A 19905-nucleotide genomic window follows, 5' to 3' on the forward strand; every position below is an offset into this window, starting at 1 on the left:
GCTGCTGCTGCTGGCTGAGACAGACAGGTATCCTCATGTAGTTCAGATGCAGTCACTGCTTGACGTTCTCCAAGCGATCCTGGGCTGAGCTGTCTGTTGGTGACTCACACCCGCGCAGACCTCTCGCCGCACGTGCCGCAGCTGCTCCGGGGGCTGCTGCTGCTGCTGGCTGAGACAGACAGGTATCCTCATGTAGTTCAGATGCAGTCACTGCTTGACGTTCTCCAAGCGATCCTGGGCTGAGCTGTCTGTTGGTGACTCACACCCGCGCAGACCTCTCGCCGCACGTGCCGCAGCTGCTCCGGGGGCTGCTGCTGCTGCTGGCTGAGACAGACAGGTATCCTCATGTAGTTCAGATGCAGTCACTGCTTGACGTTCTCCAAGCGATCCTGGGCTGAGCTGTCTGTTGGTGACTCACACCCGCGCAGACCTCTCGCCGCACGTGCCGCAGCTGCTCCGGGGGCTGCTGCTGCTGCTGGCTGAGACAGACAGGTATCCTCATGTAGTTCAGATGCAGTCACTGCTTGACGTTCTCCAAGCGATCCTGGGCTGAGCTGTCTGTTGGTGACTCACACCCGCGCAGACCTCTCGCCGCACGTGCCGCAGCTGCTCCGGGGGCTGCTGCTGCTGCTGGCTGAGACAGACAGGTATCCTCATGTAGTTCAGATGCAGTCACTGCTTGACGTTCTCCAAGCGATCCTGGGCTGAGCTGTCTGTTGGTGACTCACACCCGCGCAGACCTCTCGCCGCACGTGCCGCAGCTGCTCCGGGGGCTGCTGCTGCTGCTGGCTGAGACAGACAGGTATCCTCATGTAGTTCAGATGCAGTCACTGCTTGACGTTCTCCAAGCGATCCTGGGCTGAGCTGTCTGTTGGTGACTCACACCCGCGCAGACCTCTCGCCGCACGTGCCGCAGCTGCTGCGGGGGCTGCTGCTGCTGCTGGCTGAGACAGACAGGTATGTTCATTTATCTCTCGCCATACCTGCACTTATGAACCTCACATACAGTCTGATTTAACAGAATGATGACAGCTCCAAAATTCATCTCTCTCATGGGTCTACTGGAAGAGATTTCTTTTGAAATAAGTAGCACCTTTGTACGTGAATTACTGTAATAAATGCTCCTGTATATAATTTTGTGTACATAAATTAATGATGTCTCCTTTCAGAGATGTGCTACAAATGGCGTGGGAGGCCTTGGCGGCGCTGACGAAGACCCTGGACGCCGAGCAGCAGATAGCGCACGTGTCGGACGTGCGGCAGGCCGTGCGCTTCGCCGCCGCCGACCTCCAGCAGGAGCTGCTGCCCGGCTTCTGTCTGCCCAAGGTGGGCTCTCCTGTGGCATGCTTCTTATACAGATGACTACATCTTTACACTTATAGGGTTGACGTTACAGCTCTAATATAGATTTTTTTATTAATTTTCTCAAAATGCCGTGTGGTTAACGGCACCAATATAAAAAATAATAGGACTACTCCATCTCATTTACCATGGATGTCGTAAGAGGCGACTAAGGGATAGGTATTCTTATTTTGGTCGATGGGCGAGCAACCTGTCACTATTTGTATCTAAATTTTATAATAAACGCGACCAGTATTACCGAGAAGCCTTTGAAAATATGATAGTCAGTGACTGACTATTTTAATGAGGAAATAATTTTTTTTTCAGGGCATAGCACCGATCCTACCCCTGTTCCGAGAGTCGATCCTCAACGGTCTACCCGAAGACAAGGAGAACGCCGCACTCATGTTGGGCGAAGTCATCAAGCTGACGTCAGCGGCAGCCATCCAGCCGTCAGTGGTGCACATCACCGGGCCGCTAATCAGGATCCTGGGAGACCGCTTCAACTCCAGCGTGAAGGCTGCCGTGCTGGAGACGCTGGCGGAGCTGCTGTCCAAGGTAACGTGACTACATCCAGCTCAGTGGGGCACATCACCAGAATTGTTCTTACGGGAGGAAACATTATCATCAAATATTAAGTGTCCCGCTGATAGTAGACTTCTTTTCGTCTCAATTTATCTTCGTTTTAACAACGAATTATTTTGGCCTTGTCTTTCCACGGTGATCTGACCTTGAAAAGGTCCCATTTTGCTTAATTAAACCTTGATATCTAGTATTTTTTGAATCACTAACAACGACTTTCATAAGATTTCCTTTGGGTAATTCACTGTCTCGTCAATAACTTCACGAACGATACACCTTTCTGATTCCAGGTGGGCGTGATGCTGAAGCAGTTCCTGCCTCAGCTGCAGACGACATTCCTGAAAGCGCTGAACGACCCGAACCGGCCGGTGCGCATCAAGGCCGGCCTGGCCTTGTCTCAGCTGGTCGTCATCCACACCAGGGCCGACCCGCTCTTCATGGAGCTGCACAACAACTTCAAGAATACGGAGGATGCTGCCATCAGGGAGACCATGTTGCAGGTGTGATGATAACTATCAAGTCAAGTTATGCCTTCTTTGTAAATACTATTCTGACTTCATAAACCTATTGACAAGGCATCCTGGCAGGTCGCCAGGATGCAGTTGTCGTTGTGATGGTCGGAGGCGATGTTTAGACCACAGTTAGATTTAGACTCTAAATCATACAGTTGTACACTAACTGAATTTTCTTTCCCAGTGATGTCGTATAAGGCGACATAAGGATAGGCTAATAAACTTGGGATTCTTCTTGTTTGCGGTGGACGAGCAATCTGTTACTATTTCAATCTCAATTCCAGAAAATACAGCTGTATGTGGCCTTTCAGTCTTTTCAAGATTTTTGTCTCCATCTACCCTGTAAGGGACTATATGTATATATGTTCTGCCCGTAAAATATCCCGCCATTTTGTTACCAGGCCCTCCGCAGCATCATCACCGTGGGCGGCGAGAAGATGACCGAGCAGACCGCGCTGGTGGTGCTGTCCACGCTCACCAGCGCCGCCTTCCTGGGGCACGCCGACGACCCGCCGCGCGCGCCCGTGGGCGGCTGCCTGGGCGCGCTGCTGCACGTGCTGCCCGCCCACCACCGCCACGCGGCGCTGCTGCACCACATCCTGGCGCCGCTCGCCGCCAACGCCGCGCACGCGGACGAGTGGCTCCTCCAGCATGGAAGGTCGTGCGCGCTGTTCGTCGCCCTCAAGGAGACACCGGAGTGCGTGTACCGCGACCAGTTCGAGGAGAAGATTGATAAAGCGCTGCTCGGCTACCTCGCCAGCGATAAGATACCGATCACGTGCAACGGGATACGAGGCATTGGTTATCTGATGAAGTATCTCCTGCAGAACGACAGGCCGATCCCGCCGAATCTACTGTCGCAGTTTGTCAGGGTGAGTTTATTTTTGTGGTCTTGAGGTAGTGAAGTGTGTTTACCGCGACCATTGAAGTGTATTTGAGATTCGGGGTCGCTTACCGATATATTTACCATACATAACATACCTACATATTATGATCATGTGTTTTTCTTGTGGGGGTTGGACAGGGTCAAATAATGACAGGTTGTTCTTTATCTTTTCTATTATTTTTTTATTGGTGCTGGGAATCACAAGAAACATACATATATTTACCCTTTGTTTATTTATTTATTGAAAACTTTCAAAGGTACAAAAGGTACACATTAATGCTTTGTCCACCCCGTGCATTAGTTTAAAGTTCCTTGTCTCCCATAATCTTTAATGACCTCACCAAAGATTTCTACCAGACTCCATATTTCCGCATGTCCAGAGCATGAACCACAGCAGCAACGAGGTGAAGCAGCTGATGGCGAGCGCGAGCGCGCTGGCGGGGCGCGCGGCGCGGCCGGCGGGCGGCGCCGAGCTGCTGCGCGCGCTGCTGCCGGCGCTCGTCAACGGCACCAAGGAGCGCAACTCCTGCGTGCGCGCCGGCGCCGAGCTGGCGCTGCGCCGCGTGCTGCGCCTGCCCGACCACACCGCGCACTACCAGGTGCGCCGCGACCATACTTGTTTCCAGCGTTATTCTCGCAGCGATTCGGTATACCTAACTGCTCGGAGAGCCCATCATTCAGAGAGGATAAATCCTATAATTCAAAAAACGATTTCTTTTCGAACTCCAGGGCCCATAACCAAATCACTAAGTGATTAAACTATTTCTAACTCTGTAAATATGGACGACAGGATGGGGATGACCGGGAAACGAACCTGAACACCTTAGAACTGCCTTGCTTTTTTGATTCAAATACCTTACAGTCTGTTCGTAAAGACGGTAAAGAGTCACGTTTATTGATCAATATTTACCTAACGCTCTATAAACATTAATTTTCTCCGCTTAAAATATTAAAATGTTAATGTGTCCTCAGCAATGCCTGTCTCTGCTGGACGAAGGCGCCCGCGAGGCCCTGGCGGACGTGGTGTCTCGGGTGCTCCGCCGCCCGCACAGCGACGCAAGGGATGAAGATCTCGACTGCACGCTGCTTACTTAGCTACCCGTTATACTCTATCTATAATATATCAATTTTAACTTAACCCTTGTTTTATTTCCACTTTTTTTAGGTTAAAATACTGGAGCTGAGCCAATGTCGCTAGACTGAGGACACGTTTAGCTGTATTGTTTAATAAACTAGTTAATAAGCCTGTCTCTTGAAGAGTAGCTGGCACACTTTGAATTTGAATTCACTTGAAATGTCTGCCATTTCAAGTCTGCGGATGTGTTCTACCAAGATTCTTCTTCTTACTGATTTTTGACAGTAACTATATCATTGTGTTCTATTCTTTAGTGTTGTATGGATCCCGACTCACTCAAGAATAGGATCACTCCATATTATTTTCATGGTTGTACTAAAAGGCGACTAAGCTAAAGGGTAGGAGCGACCGGTTAGCAACCTGGCACTATTTCATACTCAACTTAGTATTTTCGAGACCGTTGGCTCTGTCAAAACCACAAAGGATATAGACGTAATAATTTATAACTATATCACTAACTTGTATACACAATGTCAAAATGCAATATAAGAATTATAAACGTACCTACTTTACGTAAGTAATAAGTACCTCTACAAAATTGTAAATACAATTTTTTTAACGTTCATTATGTACCATTACATTTACAAGGAATTAGTGGTCTTTACCTTTCAACGACGGCCTCTTTAGAAGGATAGTTTATAACCCTAATTTATTTGTTAGTACCTACTTTTTATTTGCATTGTCACAACTTATCAGTGTAATGTGATACAAGTAGGTTATTTCAGAGATAAAAATGGATAGTCATTGTAGCCTCGTGTCGAGATAATTGTACAGTACTGGTGCTTGTCGTAAATTCATGAGCGTAGCAAGGGTAAGCCGTACAAATTACAGTATGGAATAAGATCATTATTTAAATCTTATATCGAAAAAAAAAAAGTATCATCTAAATAAGTTGCCAATTTTTTACTATAATATGCTTTGTTTTGAAGTTAAAAAATATCAATTTAAATCTGTTTATTTATATCACACAACTATACAGATTTTGATGTCTTTAAACACAGATGAAGGACAACACCTTTAGGGGTAACACAGGCTCTTTTAGGATTCCAGTTAGAAAAGTTGTAATTAAAGACAAAAAGTTTTATGACTGAATCTTTTATTGTTATACTGATAATGCTTACATTTTATTAAATTTATTCATGGAATGCAGCTGAATCACTTAAAACATGGCTTAATAAATTTTTACAGTTACAAATCATTGATTTTTTTTGTACTTCAGTTTGATTTTACTCTGAGGAAGACCTTAAGGTCTTCAACAATTAATTGTTACATGTTAGCAGAAATACATGGTATGTCAACTATCCATGCTGGAATGACAACTTATGGTTATATTTCTTTGTGACACCCCACTTGAATCAAATCAACAAAATTCTACAAATTAACCATTACATTTTCGACTTAAGTGACTTATAATTCAGACTGCTTCGGATTTTGAACAAAACCCCTGTTTTGCAGTAGTTCATTGCACTCTGACCGCTGCAGCTCTGACAGTGGGATACGTTCCAGCTCCTTATCAGCCTCGCCCAACAAAACCAGCTCCGGGGGAGCGCCCGTGATGAATTTCACTTCAACCCGTTCATATTTAGGGGCGTCGTTTAACACGAACTCTTTCACTTCCGGGAGGCGGTTTAATGAACATCCCCTGCAACTCTGAAAGCAATAGGTATCCCAAGTTGTACGTTATAGAATTATTAATTGTACTTATAATAATGTAATACATTCGATCCCGTGGGTCAATAAAGTTATATCATATTTTTTTTATGTTTATTATGTTTTCTTACTTCAATTCTTGCAGACTTGATATCCGAATTTTCATAAGAAAATGCCGATAAGAGACAAACACAAAACAATGTTACTGAAATTAGCAACTTCATTTTATAAAAATGCTAATCTCCGCTTGCCAAAGAGAGGAATTAAAAAAGAAATAGAACACTGCCTGTCGGAGTAAACTTGAGTACAGTACAGAATCACAAACAAAATAGAGATACTTGATATTTACTATGAACTATGAAAGCTGACTGACGAACACACAAACAAATAACGAAATCCCCGACTTGACTTTGATACTATCCGTATGTGTTGCCAACTCGGCAATTTCGGTTTCAGCGTTAGTTTTTCCGCTATATTGGCGTTTTATATACACGGATCTCCATTATCAATAGCCTATCGATCTTTCAGCTTTTACAAAATAAGGTATGTCTGGCGTTCACAGGCTCTTGTTCTATATCGATCGACAAACGCTTTGTCATTCTAATATTTAAGAGATCTTGGGATTTACGATGCTGGCGAAGGTGTAACTACAGTTATAGAGACTAAGCTGTGATGCCTCACACAGTTTTTGTATATATTTATTAATTATTTTTCCTACAGTCTATTATGAATGGTATGTTTTTTGTCGTATATTCTCAAACTAAAGTTGTTTTATAAATAGTCTGTCGGTTGATTATCAATTCTCAATAGGGATTTTAAAGCGGCAACAACACTAACAATCCTATCTTTTGTTTGTTTTTTTTTAGCTTTTGCAAAACTCTGTTGCAAACCCATATTCCAACCAGCGTTGCCAACTCTACGTCTTTTAACGCAGATCTACGTATTTTAAGCCTTTCACGCAAACCAACAAACTTTAGTCCGAAAATATACGTATTTTCTATCAAAATTATTCAATTGCAAAATAACATATCTCGTCGTTAGACTGGATGGGCGTTAATTCCGTTATTTTCGCGAAAAAAAGTTAACAAAATTTCCGTAACGGACATAATAGCGCAAATGACGAACATAAGAAACAGACTTTCCATTGAAACGCTAACAGGCTTACTTTTCACGAAAAGTGGCTTAAAAATAAATCGCGAGTCTATGCAGGAACACATTAGGTACACTTTTTAGTAAATATATGTATAAATTTAATTAATCTGAAAATAATATAAAATTGAATAATTTAAATAAGTCGATGACCATGAAGTAGCAAACTTTTTTTTAATTATCTGTAAGTGGTGGTTTCATATGTAGAATGTAGATAATGTGAAACTTGACTAGTTACTGGAATATTTATTTATTTATTACTCTTATTTTTGTAAGCGGAGATATCTTTAACCAGTTTTATCTATCTTCTGACTGTTTGCAATTTTTAGGGTCTTATGAATTGTCGTTTTATTCACGTCTTCATTTCAAGCAGAAAAAAGTACATATATCTACGTATTTCTCATATGGAAATTTTACTATGTCTACGTAATTTTCTACTGGCCTACGACCTTTTCTAAAACTGAGTTGGCAACACTGATTACAACCGTCATCATAGTGTCTTGCCTTCTCTCTCCTCCCCCTTTATTTAGTTTGAAGAACGTGAAGTTGAAGTGAATTTTCTTTGCTGTTTTGCACTTAAGATTTCTTTTGTTTGATTATTAATTGAGCTCTTATTCAAAGTTTGTGGTTGTTACAACTTTGTTGTACTTACCCAGATATTCGTTATTAATACCATTACTATTATTTGCATCAAATTTTACAGTAATCCGAAATAAAAGAGAAATGGATCCTAAACATAAAACAGCAATCCAGAAGTTCTATCATTCTTTAATAAGACAGACTGACCTTCATGTGATGGTGTCTTCACTGTACGAAAAAGGAGTGTTTGCTGAGCACATGATAGAACCATATAATGTAAGTACTATTACGCTGGTGGGTTCATCATGAGCAAGACGATTCCTGTCGTTAATGTAGTAACATTAGCTGTAGCGGAAGCGACGATTCAGCTCGCCTGCCACCAAAGGGAAGATCTACCGCCAGGCTAGGTGCGATGCCTGGGGAACCGTGGCCTTGAGCTAGATCTACTAGAATCTGTTAGTACTGTGGCCCACAAGTCTTAAATTGTAGTATTTTCTACTAAAAAAGGGGTAAACAGTGAACATAGTGATTATTTACTTTCTGCCGATTTTATTGTTTTTTGTTTTTGTTTTTAGAATCGCAACATTAGTGATACAGTTCATAAGCGCGCCTTCTACTTACATCTGATGCGAAGAGGACCGAATGCCTTCAGACATCTGATTGACACGCTGTGGGAGAATGGCTTGTGGAACTTGGCCAGAGATTTGGATCCTGAGGGGGAGTTCCACGGTCGCCCTCTGAAGGCAAATAATGACAGTGAGTTTATTAATGAAATGATAGTCAGGGTATTCAAGTTAATTAAGGACTGCCTGATACTGGACATTGTATTTCTTGTATAACAAAGGCTGTCTATTGCTTATTGTAGCTATTGCTTAATGTAATGGAAATGACAACAACTGGATGTGGCCTTGCAGTCTTTTCAAGACTGGCGGGTTAGCTCTGTGTACCCTGCAAGGTATATAGACATAATTATATGTATGTATACATATATGTCTTTCAAGTGGTATCTACTACATGATGCAAAAAATTATCCCCTTAGTACATACCTACATGCATTCATCCCTGATTATTTGTTTCCAAATTGTCATCTTTTTTTCCAAATTGTACATAATTACATATGTTGTAAGTTAAAGGTCAGGTCATCAAGTGAAGCGACCATTTGGCCTATATCTGCACAAATTATTAAAAAAAATTAATTGAATTTTTGTGTCTGACAGTAAAGTGGTATTTCTGTTTTATAGGATCTGGAAATGACGAGGGCAGCTTCATAAGTATTAGCACTAAAAAAAAAGAGAAGGGAAAATGTGAAGCGGAGACAAAAAAAAGTATGTATATCATCTCTCTACCTTGTTATATTATTACCTTCCTGAAGAGTCAAACTGATAAAGCAGAGTGCAACATTAAGTTATGGTTTTCTGAGTTACATATACATATTAATTTCAACCATTTCGCACAGTGTGGGAAATCAATGTGAGGAAACCTACACTGAACTTCACATAAATCATCTGGATGTGTATGTTTTCAAAGCCAAGTTCTCAAAGTAGCACCAGGTTCAGTTGTTTTTGAGTTAATTCATTACAAACATACAAATGAAATTCAAATTCAAAATTTGTATTTATTATTATAGAGTACATACTTCATATCACTTAACAATTGTCATATCTTTTGGTTTCACAATTGACGTCAAATACATTGTAAATTAAATAAATGTTTTTTCTTATTATTAGTGTGGATTGCGAAACTGTCCAAGAGGGAACAAAATTGACAGCGGGACAAAATGGGTGGGACCACAAGTAAAAAATCAATGAGATTAGTTTGTGTGTCATTATCGTGGGACAACGAGTCAAAACTCATTTGTGAATACCACTGAAGTGTCACGTGTAACGTAAGTTTCAGAAGCGCGAGCCCCTTCGCCGAAGCCGCTGCCGCCGCCGCCGCTCGAGCTGCCGCCGCAGATCGACGCCCCGCCCTTTGACGTCAAGAAGTGTACAGAACCCGTTGTAGATGAAGGCAATGGTGAGAAAATAACATATTTATTTAAATAAATATCAATATAATCCTGAGGCAGGTGAAATTTCAACTTTTTTAATGTGCACTTGTAACAATGATCCAGTACAGGTTAACTTATAACACATCAAAGTTTTCAGAGGTCATACCCATGGTCTGGATCATGGTTAAATGACGTACCCTGGGCTTGAGAGGTGAGATGTAACCGGAACTAACAGTAGGAGCCAGGAAAAAGAGAGGGACCATTCAAAAATGGATTGTAATGAATTGCCAAGGTCCATTTTGAAACGGAGGGTCGAATTTGTTTAGGCTTATAAACTTGGGATTCTTTTAGGCGATATGCTAGCAACCTGTCACTATTTGAATCTCAATTCTATCATTAAGCCAAACAGCTGAACGTGGCCTGTCAGTTTAAGACTGTTGGCTCTGTCTATCCCGCAAGGGATTTAGATGTGACTATATGTACGCATGCACTTTTTCAGTGGGAGTGTGAGTCTATAGTTTAAGAAAAGTTTATTTTGTTGGGTCATGTCCCAAGCCAAAGAGGCCAGGGACGAGCACCGATAAGATGGATGGAGACGATCAGCATTGTACTCTCCATCTCGCTCCAACCTCCAGGCCATGGAGCAGGTGCAAGATCAAGATCAAAAAAGGAAGTTTATGTTGGTCAGACCCTCGAGTCATGAGGAATCGACGTAGAAGAAGTGGATCTTTTTTTATATGATAAGTTGAGTCTGTTTGACCTTAATCAGCCTGGTGGTACTGGTGATATTCACTCTGTCCAAGAAAATGCCCAAGTTGTATGTCCGATACATACAACTTGGGCATTTTCTTGGACAGAAGAAGAGGATAGGAAGAGAGATGCGGGGAGAGAATTCCATCACAGCGGTTCGCATGATAAAAGATTTGGCGAATCGTAAAATGGGGATATCGTGAAGTTGACGTTGTTTATGAAAATGCTGCAGTGCAGTTTGTTACCGCTTCTTCTGCACTGACGCCTTGGAAGCGGCAGTAAACTTAGTTTTAAGTAATTTATTTGACGTCAACCAATGTTGTGAAACCAAAAGATATGATGATATGAATATTAATTTTGAATTGAAACCACCAGAAGATATGAATAAACATTTTGAATTTGAATCGACGTACGGGTGAAACCCCTGCCTACGCTGCGTCGTCCGATATTTTAATGATACATATATCCATTGTCTATGTTGCAGACATAAAAATGTACGACGTGCGCGGGGAGCCCCGCCAGCGCATAATGTTGATCTACACGTACATGAACTTCGACAACGACATCGAGGCGCCGCGCCGGGGCGCCGACCGGGACTCCGACAACCTCAAGTACCTGTTCCACGAGCTCGGCTTCAGGGCTGTCTCCTTCTTAGACCTCAACAAAGAGGTGAATTACTTAATTCTTAACTCTCTTAAAAAAAGACATCGAGTCATCGATTCCGGTGATAAACAGGACATCCATGCATCGAAAAGTGACAGTAAACTATATACTTCTGTTTCTTGTGTCGTCATTGTCAGTTTTTGCAGCCATGCCTACCGTAAAACTACAGCATAAAACGTATGTGTAATATATAAGTCATACATTAATTATGTTTATATCCCTTGCGGGATTTAATGATAGAATTGAAATTAAAATAGTGAAAGGTTGCTAGCCCATTGTCTAAAATTTATTATCCTATCCCTAAGTCGCATTTTAGGTACGACATCCATGGGAAAGAGATGGAGTGGTTCTATTCGTTTTTCTATTTTTGCCAGGATCCACACAGCAATAAAACGGATGTTGACTGGTTATGCACGCAACTAATCTACAAAATTAAATTCAAGGATTATTAAACAAAATGTTTAGTGATTATTTAAATCTCTTTTTAGATTCATAATCACTTTTCTTAGCCTAATTTTGTGTCCCATTGCTGGTGACCCTCCACAAATTTCTTCATCTATTCCAAAATCACAATTACAACCAAACTAATTTTCTCGTGAACAAGGAAACGATGGACAGCCTTCGCAACCTGCCCAGCACGCTGGAGGGCGCCAAGTGCGTGTTCGTGGTGGTGTCCTCGCACGGGTACGACCGGCACGGCTCCTCCGACAACGACTTCCGCTGCAGCGACGGCCGCCTCATCTCCCTATACGACTTCATCGAGCACTTCAGCAATAAGGCGCTGCCGCAGCTCAAGGGCGTGCCCAAGGTTTTCATCTTCCAGACTTGCAGGTAATGGAAATTCTGTATGTATTTGTGTCGCGTGATTTTAGAGTGTGTGCTGCGCTTATGGTTGTGATGAAATAAATACTTTTTTTTTTGTAAAAACTAAAAGGAGAAAGGAAAATGACAGACTAGCTTTTTGATGTAGAGTTAGAACAATAAAATGTTATCATAAAATAAATAATGTGTATTTTAATTAATTTTACAATGGTCGACTCGATTTTAGTTATTTTGTCATATTAATAATTAGTTTGTTTGCAAACTCTATTGAACAAAAAAACCGAAATAGTAGTCCGACGTTTTTATTGAAAAAAAAATATATATATATAGAATAGCCCAATACATTATGGCTCTTTAATACGAGAATGATTGAAAGAAAATATTCCAAGTTGGATTTAGCACAATCTGTGGGAATTTTTATCACGAATGTTGTTACAAAGCGTATTTTTATTTTTCTTTACACTCGAACGCGTAACCTGTTGCACATGTTTACACGACGAACCCCACGGCACTGGCGTAATTAGCTCAATATGATATTTACTATATTTACCGAGAGTGCATTTACACCTACTACGAGAAACACTTCTTTCTAGAAATAGCCGAAATCGTAACTTGTGACTCTACCTAAACAATATACAGATAATATTATATTATCCTTTAATTAGATGCATTAGTACAGTAGAAACTCGATTAACCGGACTAATTGTTGTTGAAAGGCATTCGGATAATCGAAAGTATGAAGAAAATCGGGTACCCTGATATTTTTAATACATCTGGGTTCTTTTGATTTTCCGATGAGAAGCAAAGGTATTTAATGGGTCCCGGTAGCGTTAGCGCAAACTAATATTGTTACTAGCTCTTTGCTAGTTTTAAGATTTTGAAGGCAATGACTTCCAGTTTAATCCGGTTTCATCAGCATTTTAAACAAAATCTACGTAATAGTTATTTTCGTCCAAATTCTTCTTGAAATCATCTTGAAAAAAATTTGCTGCATCTACATTAGCTGACATTTTTTCACCTTGTATTTCCAACTAGCTGTGCCCGCGACTTCGTCCGCGTGGAATAGTTATTTTGGGCATCATATTTATTTTTGCAAACATCCTCCTCGGCTTTATCAAATATAGCTGCTAATTGTTATGCGACTTGGCGACGACTTGGCCCACATCATTACCCGCGACGGAACGGAGACCGTATAGTGAGATGAGAGGCCTTTGCCCAGTAGTGGGATCTAACAGGCTGATCTTGCAGGCGGTCACGCGTATTAGAAAGAACGCTGGTTCGCCGTATTAAATGTTTCGCTGCAAATTGCTTATAACGACTATATCTCAAAACCTATTCGTCTGATTTATATACTGTAAATGGCAATTTTAGTCTACATGAAAAGCCGAAAGTAATAAACATATTTATTTGGATAAGGATTAATACTGAATTAAAGAAAATTGGTTTCAAAATAACTTATGTTTATAATGAAAAAATAATCTTAAAAATGAACATAAAAGTGGTTATTGTAAGTAAACCTTAAGAGATAGATATATGCTCTCGCGGACTTTTTTGTGGCAAAAAATGAGTACTTCACATCTTTAGTACATTGTTTTACTATATCTTTGTAGGTTTGCGCAGCGTTCGCGTGGAAAGCTTGCAGATGGCCGACTCATTCAACTTTCACCTGCATTGTTGACGTTTCCCGTAGGAAATCCGGGATAAAATGTAGCCTATAGCCTTCCTCGATAAATAGACTATCTAACAGTGAAAGAATTATTCAAATCGGTTCAGTAGTTTCTGAGATTAGCGCGTTTAAACAAACAAACAAACAAAACAAACTCTTCAGCTTTATAATATTAGTATAGAAAAGTATAGATTCTCGAATTCCATGACGAGATTTAAATCTGTATAACCATCCGTTACTTGCCACAAAAGATTCATCGCCCCCTATTTTTTTATTTAACTGTAATGCTTTTTCACACAGCAACGAACCAGACATCGGTTGCTCAGTTGATCGTTATTGTAAAAACCAGCATTACAAAGCGTCTTCCAAAAGTTCATTTTTCGGTTTCTTCATCATTTTCCGATGTTTACTCCCGTCTTAACTATCTAATTTGCAGGTGTACAACAAAATTGAATCGGTATTCTTCTTAATATTACTTATCGTGGATGTACCTACACCATACTTATCAGTTAACTTACGACCTGTTTCTCCTTTTTTTAATGAATCAATTTATTTTTTAAATATATTTATTTTTAATGAATTAATTTCAAAATATTTAATTTTTTTTTAAGCGATAACACCACTCTCTTACGCTTTAACATTTTTAGATACGTCGTCGATCTAGTCGTGACACGCACGTCAAGACAGAGTAGCAATTGCTAACCAACTAAATAACGAAACGCGTGAGGCAGCGATCGCGGGCGGGGTGATGCCAGTTCTGACACGTTCATGTTTGCATAAATACGATTTGTAGGTAGGTACATTTAATGCGGTTTGTCTGTAGTCCGGATAATCGCGAATCCGTATAACTGATCGCCGGATAATCGAGTTTCTACTGTACTATAAGTTTGGAAATACTCCTCCTATTTTCCAGAGGCAAGAAAGAGCAGGAGTGGCCGCATGCGCCGCCGCACGTGCGCATGCCGGCGCGCGACTCGGGCGCGCGGCCGGCGCGGGCGCAGCGCTGCGAGCGCGACGGCGCGCCCCCGCCGGCGCAGCGCGCGCGCCCGCCCGGCCGGACCTACTCCGACATACTCATCGCGCACTCCACCGTGCCGGGTAACGAACCTGTTCATTAAAGCGTACAGTCTGCCGCATATCAAGTTACGTTGTATGGCACTCTAGGGCGCGGTAATAGAGGCGAATTTGCACTGAAATTGGGTAGGTTGATATGCAGTTGACTATGCGATCTATTCTTTATAAAATTTATATATAAATGCGAAAATTTCTAACGCTTTCACTAACAAGTGCTGGATCGACTTTGTCAAAATTTGGAATATTTTGAAGACTAAAAGACAAGCACACATTTACAGCAATAACTAAATATATAAACCAAGATGAAAGTAATCAAATTTTTTTTAGCATTTTAACTGCAAAATCAACATCTTTCATACATTTCCAGCGCTCGAAGTTGGCCTACTACTATACTAATACATCCCTACAACCGTTTCTAAATTTTTGTTTGTTTGTAATATCTTTATTGCATAGAAATTTACACAGTAATAACATATAGTACATATTTATAAAAAAAAAACACATCAATTGCAACGGCGGACTAATATTTCATTGCAGGTTTCGTGTCCAACCGCATCCCTGATGAAGGGTCGTGGTACATCCAGACGCTGTGCCGCGTGTTCGCGGAGCACGCGCACCAGCGCCACGTGGAGGAGCTGCTGACGCTGGTGGACCGCCGCATGGAGGCCACCTACCGCCTGCAGACCTCCTCCGTGGACAAGTGGGGCTTCAACAGCCGCCTCTACCTGCTGCCGGGGCTGCAGCAATGACACGATGTGCAGCGGCATACTGTGTGCTCAAGTGTTGGAAAAATAATATGAACATTCTAGTTGATAATTGTCTAGGACTGCCATTTTATTTACAATGTGATAGTGATAAAGTTTGGTGAATTATATTTGTATGCTAAGGTCTATGAGAAGGCGAATTAACGTAAGTTTTGAAGGTGACACAACGCATCTTTTTGAGATAAATATTGCGTTTATGATGTATTAACGTTGAAGAGCGTCGATGGTCGAATCGGTAAGTTGCCCGGTTAAAATGCGTAATGCTCAGAAGGGCACAGGTTCAAATCCTACTTTGGCATTGTACCCATGACTTTCGAAGTTATGTAGGTTACATTAGTTTACAATACTAACTGATGCTCTTACGGTGAGGGAAAACATAGTTTCCAAACCTGCACATTCAGGCACCTGGATGTGTAACCATGATCAATCCAAAACGGGTTAGGTACCTGCAAAGGTTGCGGAGTTCAGATGGAAGTTGCTTCGTGTAAAAACCACCCAATCCAGGATCCTTGGCTTTGCCATTCCCCAGGCTCCTCTCAAAAGTGGTGAGGATGCAACCGGGACTAAAGCCAGAAGGACGAATGCGTTGCATCATAAACGGAATGGATTTTAAGAATCTCTAACATGACGGTAAAAATATTCACTATAAAAATTCAAGTGTGTTCAACTTTTTGTCAATTCGAGTAAACTTAAATAGCGTAACTGAATATTTTATTGGTGCTCTAAAAGTAGTAATATTTGCATTTATAACGAATTGTCTCACGTCATCTGCATTTTTAATCTTATCTGTTTGTTTTTAAAGCAGATTGTGGGTTAACGTGATTTTGACCTCAGTTTTACATGAGTCACTTCCCTGTCAAGCATTTATTTTTCTAAATGTACTTTTTTAAGTACATAATTTACCATAGTAAGGTTCTTCTTAGCGATTAACTAAAATTAGATTGTAAGCGTACAATATTATCTAATTTAAATGTATTACTAAACGCCAAATAGGTTGTTATAATGTGATTGCTCAGATTTGCTATAATTTTACAGCAATATATATTAATATATACAACTTTTTAATAAAAATCCAGTTTTTTTTATACTTCTTCCTGTGCTCCCCTCATGAGTTTGCATAACCGAACTGTGCTACCTATGCAGAAGTTATTAAAGATTATTACACACTTAGTGAATACGCCGAGAATTGGTTTGGTTTTCAGTCAATAAGTGAAACTTCAAAAATTTTTATAACTTGCATTTTTTGTTATTTATTAAAATTTTTGAGCTGTTTCAGCAGTTTAACATAATATAAATAAGTAGGGTGCGCTTCCATTAGCATATTATTGCTGACAATGAGCATTCCACATGTTAAAATCGTTAGTAGGAAGTCATAGTTACGTAAGAACAATTAATTCATCGATCTGACACTGACGAGACCAGCAAACTGAGCTTGCTGAGGTTCAGCCACTGTCGGACGCAATATTGGGGCACATTATGTTTCACATATTCATTACATGACCCTTCGTGATTAGAGGATTCAACCATAACTAGTTCTCTCTTCACTATATCCACATACTGTGTCATCTTCTCCAGCCAACGCTGCATCGGATTGATAAGTGAACTTTGGTATAACCAATTGAGCACCGAAGTGGACCACCAAGGTTCGGAAGCCTTCCAGTCGTAAATGACCACAGTATCGTGCCAACTCTTCTTTGTCACTATAGTATCATGATATTGTGTCCACTTGGTGCAACATTTGAGCGGGCCGGCTCTCGATTCCATCTCGAGGAGGACGTCGAGCGTGGCCGCCTCGAGCGTAGCGTTGTCGACTGCGAGTGGCGCGGGGAGCGGCGGCTGCGGCGCGTGCCACAGCGCGGAGCCGGGCGCCGGGCGCGCCGCCGGCTGCAGCGCGGGCAGGCACGCGTGCGCGGCCAGCAGCGCCGACGCCAGGCACACGTAGCGGGCCGCCAGTCGCGCGCAGGCGCGAGCCAGCTCGCGGGCCGCCGCGCCCAGCGCGCCGCCGCCCGACACCAGGTCGCCGTACGTGAAGAAGCCCCGCGCGCGGCCTTGCCGCAGCGCCACCTGCTTCTCCAGCCACGCCAAACCAGACTCGAATGATTTTTCACTCACAAAAATATTCCAATCCTGAAAACAAATATTTCTTATTGAAATTTAATTTTTCTTAAATAAAACAATTATTTTTGTATGTGTAGCAAATCAAAGATTTGTTTACGTTGTTCATGTGCACAATTTACATTGTGTTTAATAAGCAATCAGAACTTTTAATATTATTATTGTAATAAATAACTCACTATAGCATTCAGAAATTCAACTTCCAACTTTTTGAGCTGCCGGAGCTCCAGACCGCCCGACGCCGCCCACTCTGAGCATATTACTTCATCGTCTTCACCATCATCTTGCAAAAATTTATTGCCTACCATCTGTAAGAAATCAATAATTTATTATTTTTCATCCAACCTTTCTAAGCACTTTGTAACTGTCATTATGATCAGTCTTCGTATCACGTCTATGGGCCCAGAATCTTTAACTTTTTATCATTTTAATTGTAAGTTCAACATAGGTTTGTCTTGATTTTGTCGTACACTCTCTCTCACCAAGGAAACAAGAAACAGGTCGGCGGGCGCGGTGGTCATCAGGTAGTCGGGGTTGCAAGCGTTGAGGCGCTCCAGGTAGAGGATGGCGAGCACGAGCGCGCACGGCGACACGCACGCCTGCCGCGCGATGCTGGCCGCCGCGTCCACGTGCAGGCGCCGCAGCGAGCGCCCGCGCTGCGACAGCGACCACAACTCGCATGACACCTCTGTGTACATAGTGACAGAACTATTTTAGATAAAAAACCCAGCAAATGGTACAATTACCTTGAAGTAAAAATGTGTACAGACAGTCTTATGGACAATAAGATAGTGTCAATTTCTTTACAAAATTATGATTGATTAATTAATGACAATACTTTGTTACATAAATAATATACATTAGCTTTATTAATGTAGTAGTGTATAGAGATAAACATAATATATAACCATGTCTGTATCCCTTGCAGTGTAGACAGAGCCGACAGTCTTCAAAAGACTGAAAGGCCACATTCAACTGTTTGGCTTGATGATAAGAATTAAAATTCAAACAGTGACAGGTTGCTAGCCCATCGTCTTAAAATATAATCCCAAGTATATAAGCCTATTCCTTAGTGTATAGATAAATTACTAGCAAAAAATTTTAAGAATTTACTTTTAGAGAGGTTTGCCCTGACTATGGCCCCTCAGAATGTACTATTTAGTCACTTTTAAAAAAATATAATAATCTATGGTACCTGTAACAGGCAAGCTCAAACAGGGCAAAGTTGGAAGTTGACCATAGTATAGTGTTTTAGAGATGCGCTTCAAGAACTCTTTGTGGTCTCCCATGCTCTGCAACAAAAATCACACTGTAAGTGCTTGCTGACAACTGGCACTTGATGCAGCATGACAAATTAAGTGTGTCCAAAATTAATTTTTACTTCCTACTCAACTGTGGGCTTTTTATTATCATGCAAATATGAAATCTAATATTTATGATGTCCCAAATTTTTGATACAACTTCGTAAAATAATTCTAACTTTCTCCATTTAAATAAATTCATTATTTTCACTTGTCCATGCTCACATTTTTTTATATTATTGCAAAGTACATAACTTTAAATAACCTGAGACTATAGTTCCTATTCTTCTTTCTATCAGACTTTTATTTTCCTACCTGCAAAATCTACTTATTTGCCCTCTTGTTCTACAAAACTTTCATACTGTACATACAACGCATTATTATTATTATCTTCTCTTTTACTAACAGTACCTACTTGTTGTGTTTCTCTTTTTTGTTTGTACATTTGTTAACCTTCTCCTTTCAGATCTTATAAACGTCCATTGACCAATTCGTAACTTCGTGTCTCTTCAAACCATGACATTGGCACAATCACCGAAATTCCGGTGGAAGCCATAATATAGAAAAGTAAGAAATAAAACGTAGCAGGTCTGGTTTGCTGGCATGATCACAGATAGCTAGTAGGCAAGTAGGTAGTGAAGATGACCTCATTGTTGTTACCTTTATCTTGGACCGGGAACCTTCTCGTCTTCTCTTTGAAACATTGGACATAGTCACGCGCAGAAAGAAAAGTACCTATGAATTAGAAAGTCACCGCACCGCTCACTTTCGTCTCAGTTTTGTTCACTTCACTTTTCTATTTGGAAAATAAGCAAACCAATTCCCAAAAGAGATGGTGGCCGGATATTGACAGTGACAAGATGGTATCTTTTTTGTGACAGTGACATTGAAATGTTTCAAAGTATATTGTCTTGTGTTGGTTTGGT

The 19905-nt window shown here is 41.2% G+C and overlaps 4 protein-coding genes across 5 annotated transcripts in view; 2 read left to right on the forward strand and 2 right to left on the reverse strand.

The window, feature by feature from the left end:
• Nucleotides 1-4459, forward strand: part of LOC106139129 (stalled ribosome sensor GCN1) — a 33975-nt gene extending 29516 nt beyond the window's left edge. The window contains exons 36-41 of the mRNA XM_060954926.1: nt 1170-1326; nt 1669-1899; nt 2214-2423; nt 2837-3307; nt 3702-3920; nt 4294-4459. Coding sequence (XP_060810909.1) covers nt 1170-1326; nt 1669-1899; nt 2214-2423; nt 2837-3307; nt 3702-3920; nt 4294-4416 — 1411 coding nt within the window. The 3' untranslated portion in view covers nt 4417-4459. The remainder of the gene's footprint in view (nt 1-1169; nt 1327-1668; nt 1900-2213; nt 2424-2836; nt 3308-3701; nt 3921-4293) is intronic.
• Nucleotides 4460-5221: 762 nt separating this feature from the next.
• On the forward strand, nt 5222-16634 carry LOC106139130 (caspase Dronc). 2 transcript variants are annotated; one of them, XM_060954921.1, is made up of 9 exons: nt 5222-5267; nt 7959-8110; nt 8410-8590; nt 9076-9159; nt 9725-9850; nt 11059-11243; nt 11842-12068; nt 14639-14823; nt 15337-16634. In XM_060954921.1, the coding sequence occupies exons 2-9, from the start codon at nt 7979-7981 to the stop codon at nt 15546-15548; spliced, it is 1332 nt and encodes a 443-aa protein (XP_060810904.1). In that variant the 5' UTR covers nt 5222-5267; nt 7959-7978; the 3' UTR covers nt 15549-16634. The 2 variants fall into 2 exon arrangements, with proteins under 2 accessions (XP_060810904.1, XP_060810903.1); XM_060954920.1 differs by lacking the exon at nt 5222-5267 and having other exon boundaries at nt 7624-8110.
• Nucleotides 5536-6505, reverse strand: LOC106139139 (selenoprotein M). The gene is made up of 2 exons (XM_013340523.2): nt 6238-6505; nt 5536-6106 (listed from the first exon to the last, which is right to left on the reverse strand). Exons 1-2 carry the CDS (start codon nt 6328-6330, stop codon nt 5864-5866), a joined length of 336 nt encoding a protein of 111 aa, XP_013195977.2. The 5' UTR covers nt 6331-6505; the 3' UTR covers nt 5536-5863.
• A 137-nt stretch (nt 16635-16771) lies between the features above and the next one.
• On the reverse strand, nt 16772-19856 carry LOC106139131 (protein CNPPD1). Its single transcript, XM_060954922.1, has 5 exons — nt 19640-19856; nt 18874-18970; nt 18161-18366; nt 17858-17986; nt 16772-17690 (listed from the first exon to the last, which is right to left on the reverse strand). Exons 1-5 carry the CDS (start codon nt 19688-19690, stop codon nt 16959-16961), a joined length of 1215 nt encoding a protein of 404 aa, XP_060810905.1. The 5' UTR covers nt 19691-19856; the 3' UTR covers nt 16772-16958.
• Between the last annotated feature and the right edge of the window lie 49 nt (nt 19857-19905).

The sequence above is a fragment of the Amyelois transitella genome, chromosome 5 (genome assembly GCF_032362555.1).
Source record: "Amyelois transitella isolate CPQ chromosome 5, ilAmyTran1.1, whole genome shotgun sequence".
NCBI classification, from domain to species: Eukaryota; Metazoa; Arthropoda; class Insecta; order Lepidoptera; family Pyralidae; genus Amyelois; species Amyelois transitella.

What these genes read in the sequence shown, in the direction of transcription:
- LOC106139139 (XM_013340523.2), bottom strand. Translation starts at nt 6,330, where the DNA reads ATGAAGTTGCTAATTTCAGTAACATTGTTTTGTGTTTGTCTCTTATCG. An exon ending in TCAAGTCTGCAAGAATTGAA is followed by an intron (nt 6,107 to 6,237) that starts GTAAGAAAACAT and finishes TATTGCTTTCAG; the next exon opens with AGTTGCAGGGGATGTTCATT.
- LOC106139131 (XM_060954922.1), bottom strand. Translation starts at nt 19,690, where the DNA reads ATGTCCAATGTTTCAAAGAGAAGACGAGAAGGTTCCCGGTCCAAGATA. An exon ending in ACCTGTTTCTTGTTTCCTTG is followed by an intron (nt 17,987 to 18,160) that starts GTGAGAGAGAGT and finishes GATTTCTTACAG; the next exon opens with ATGGTAGGCAATAAATTTTT. An exon ending in TTGAATTTCTGAATGCTATA is followed by an intron (nt 17,691 to 17,857) that starts GTGAGTTATTTA and finishes ATTTGTTTTCAG; the next exon opens with GATTGGAATATTTTTGTGAG.
- LOC106139130 (XM_060954921.1), top strand. Translation starts at nt 7,979, where the DNA reads ATGGATCCTAAACATAAAACAGCAATCCAGAAGTTCTATCATTCTTTA. An exon ending in TGAAGCGGAGACAAAAAAAA is followed by an intron (nt 9,160 to 9,724) that starts GTATGTATATCA and finishes GTGTAACGTAAG; the next exon opens with TTTCAGAAGCGCGAGCCCCT. An exon ending in CGCGCACTCCACCGTGCCGG is followed by an intron (nt 14,824 to 15,336) that starts GTAACGAACCTG and finishes ATTTCATTGCAG; the next exon opens with GTTTCGTGTCCAACCGCATC.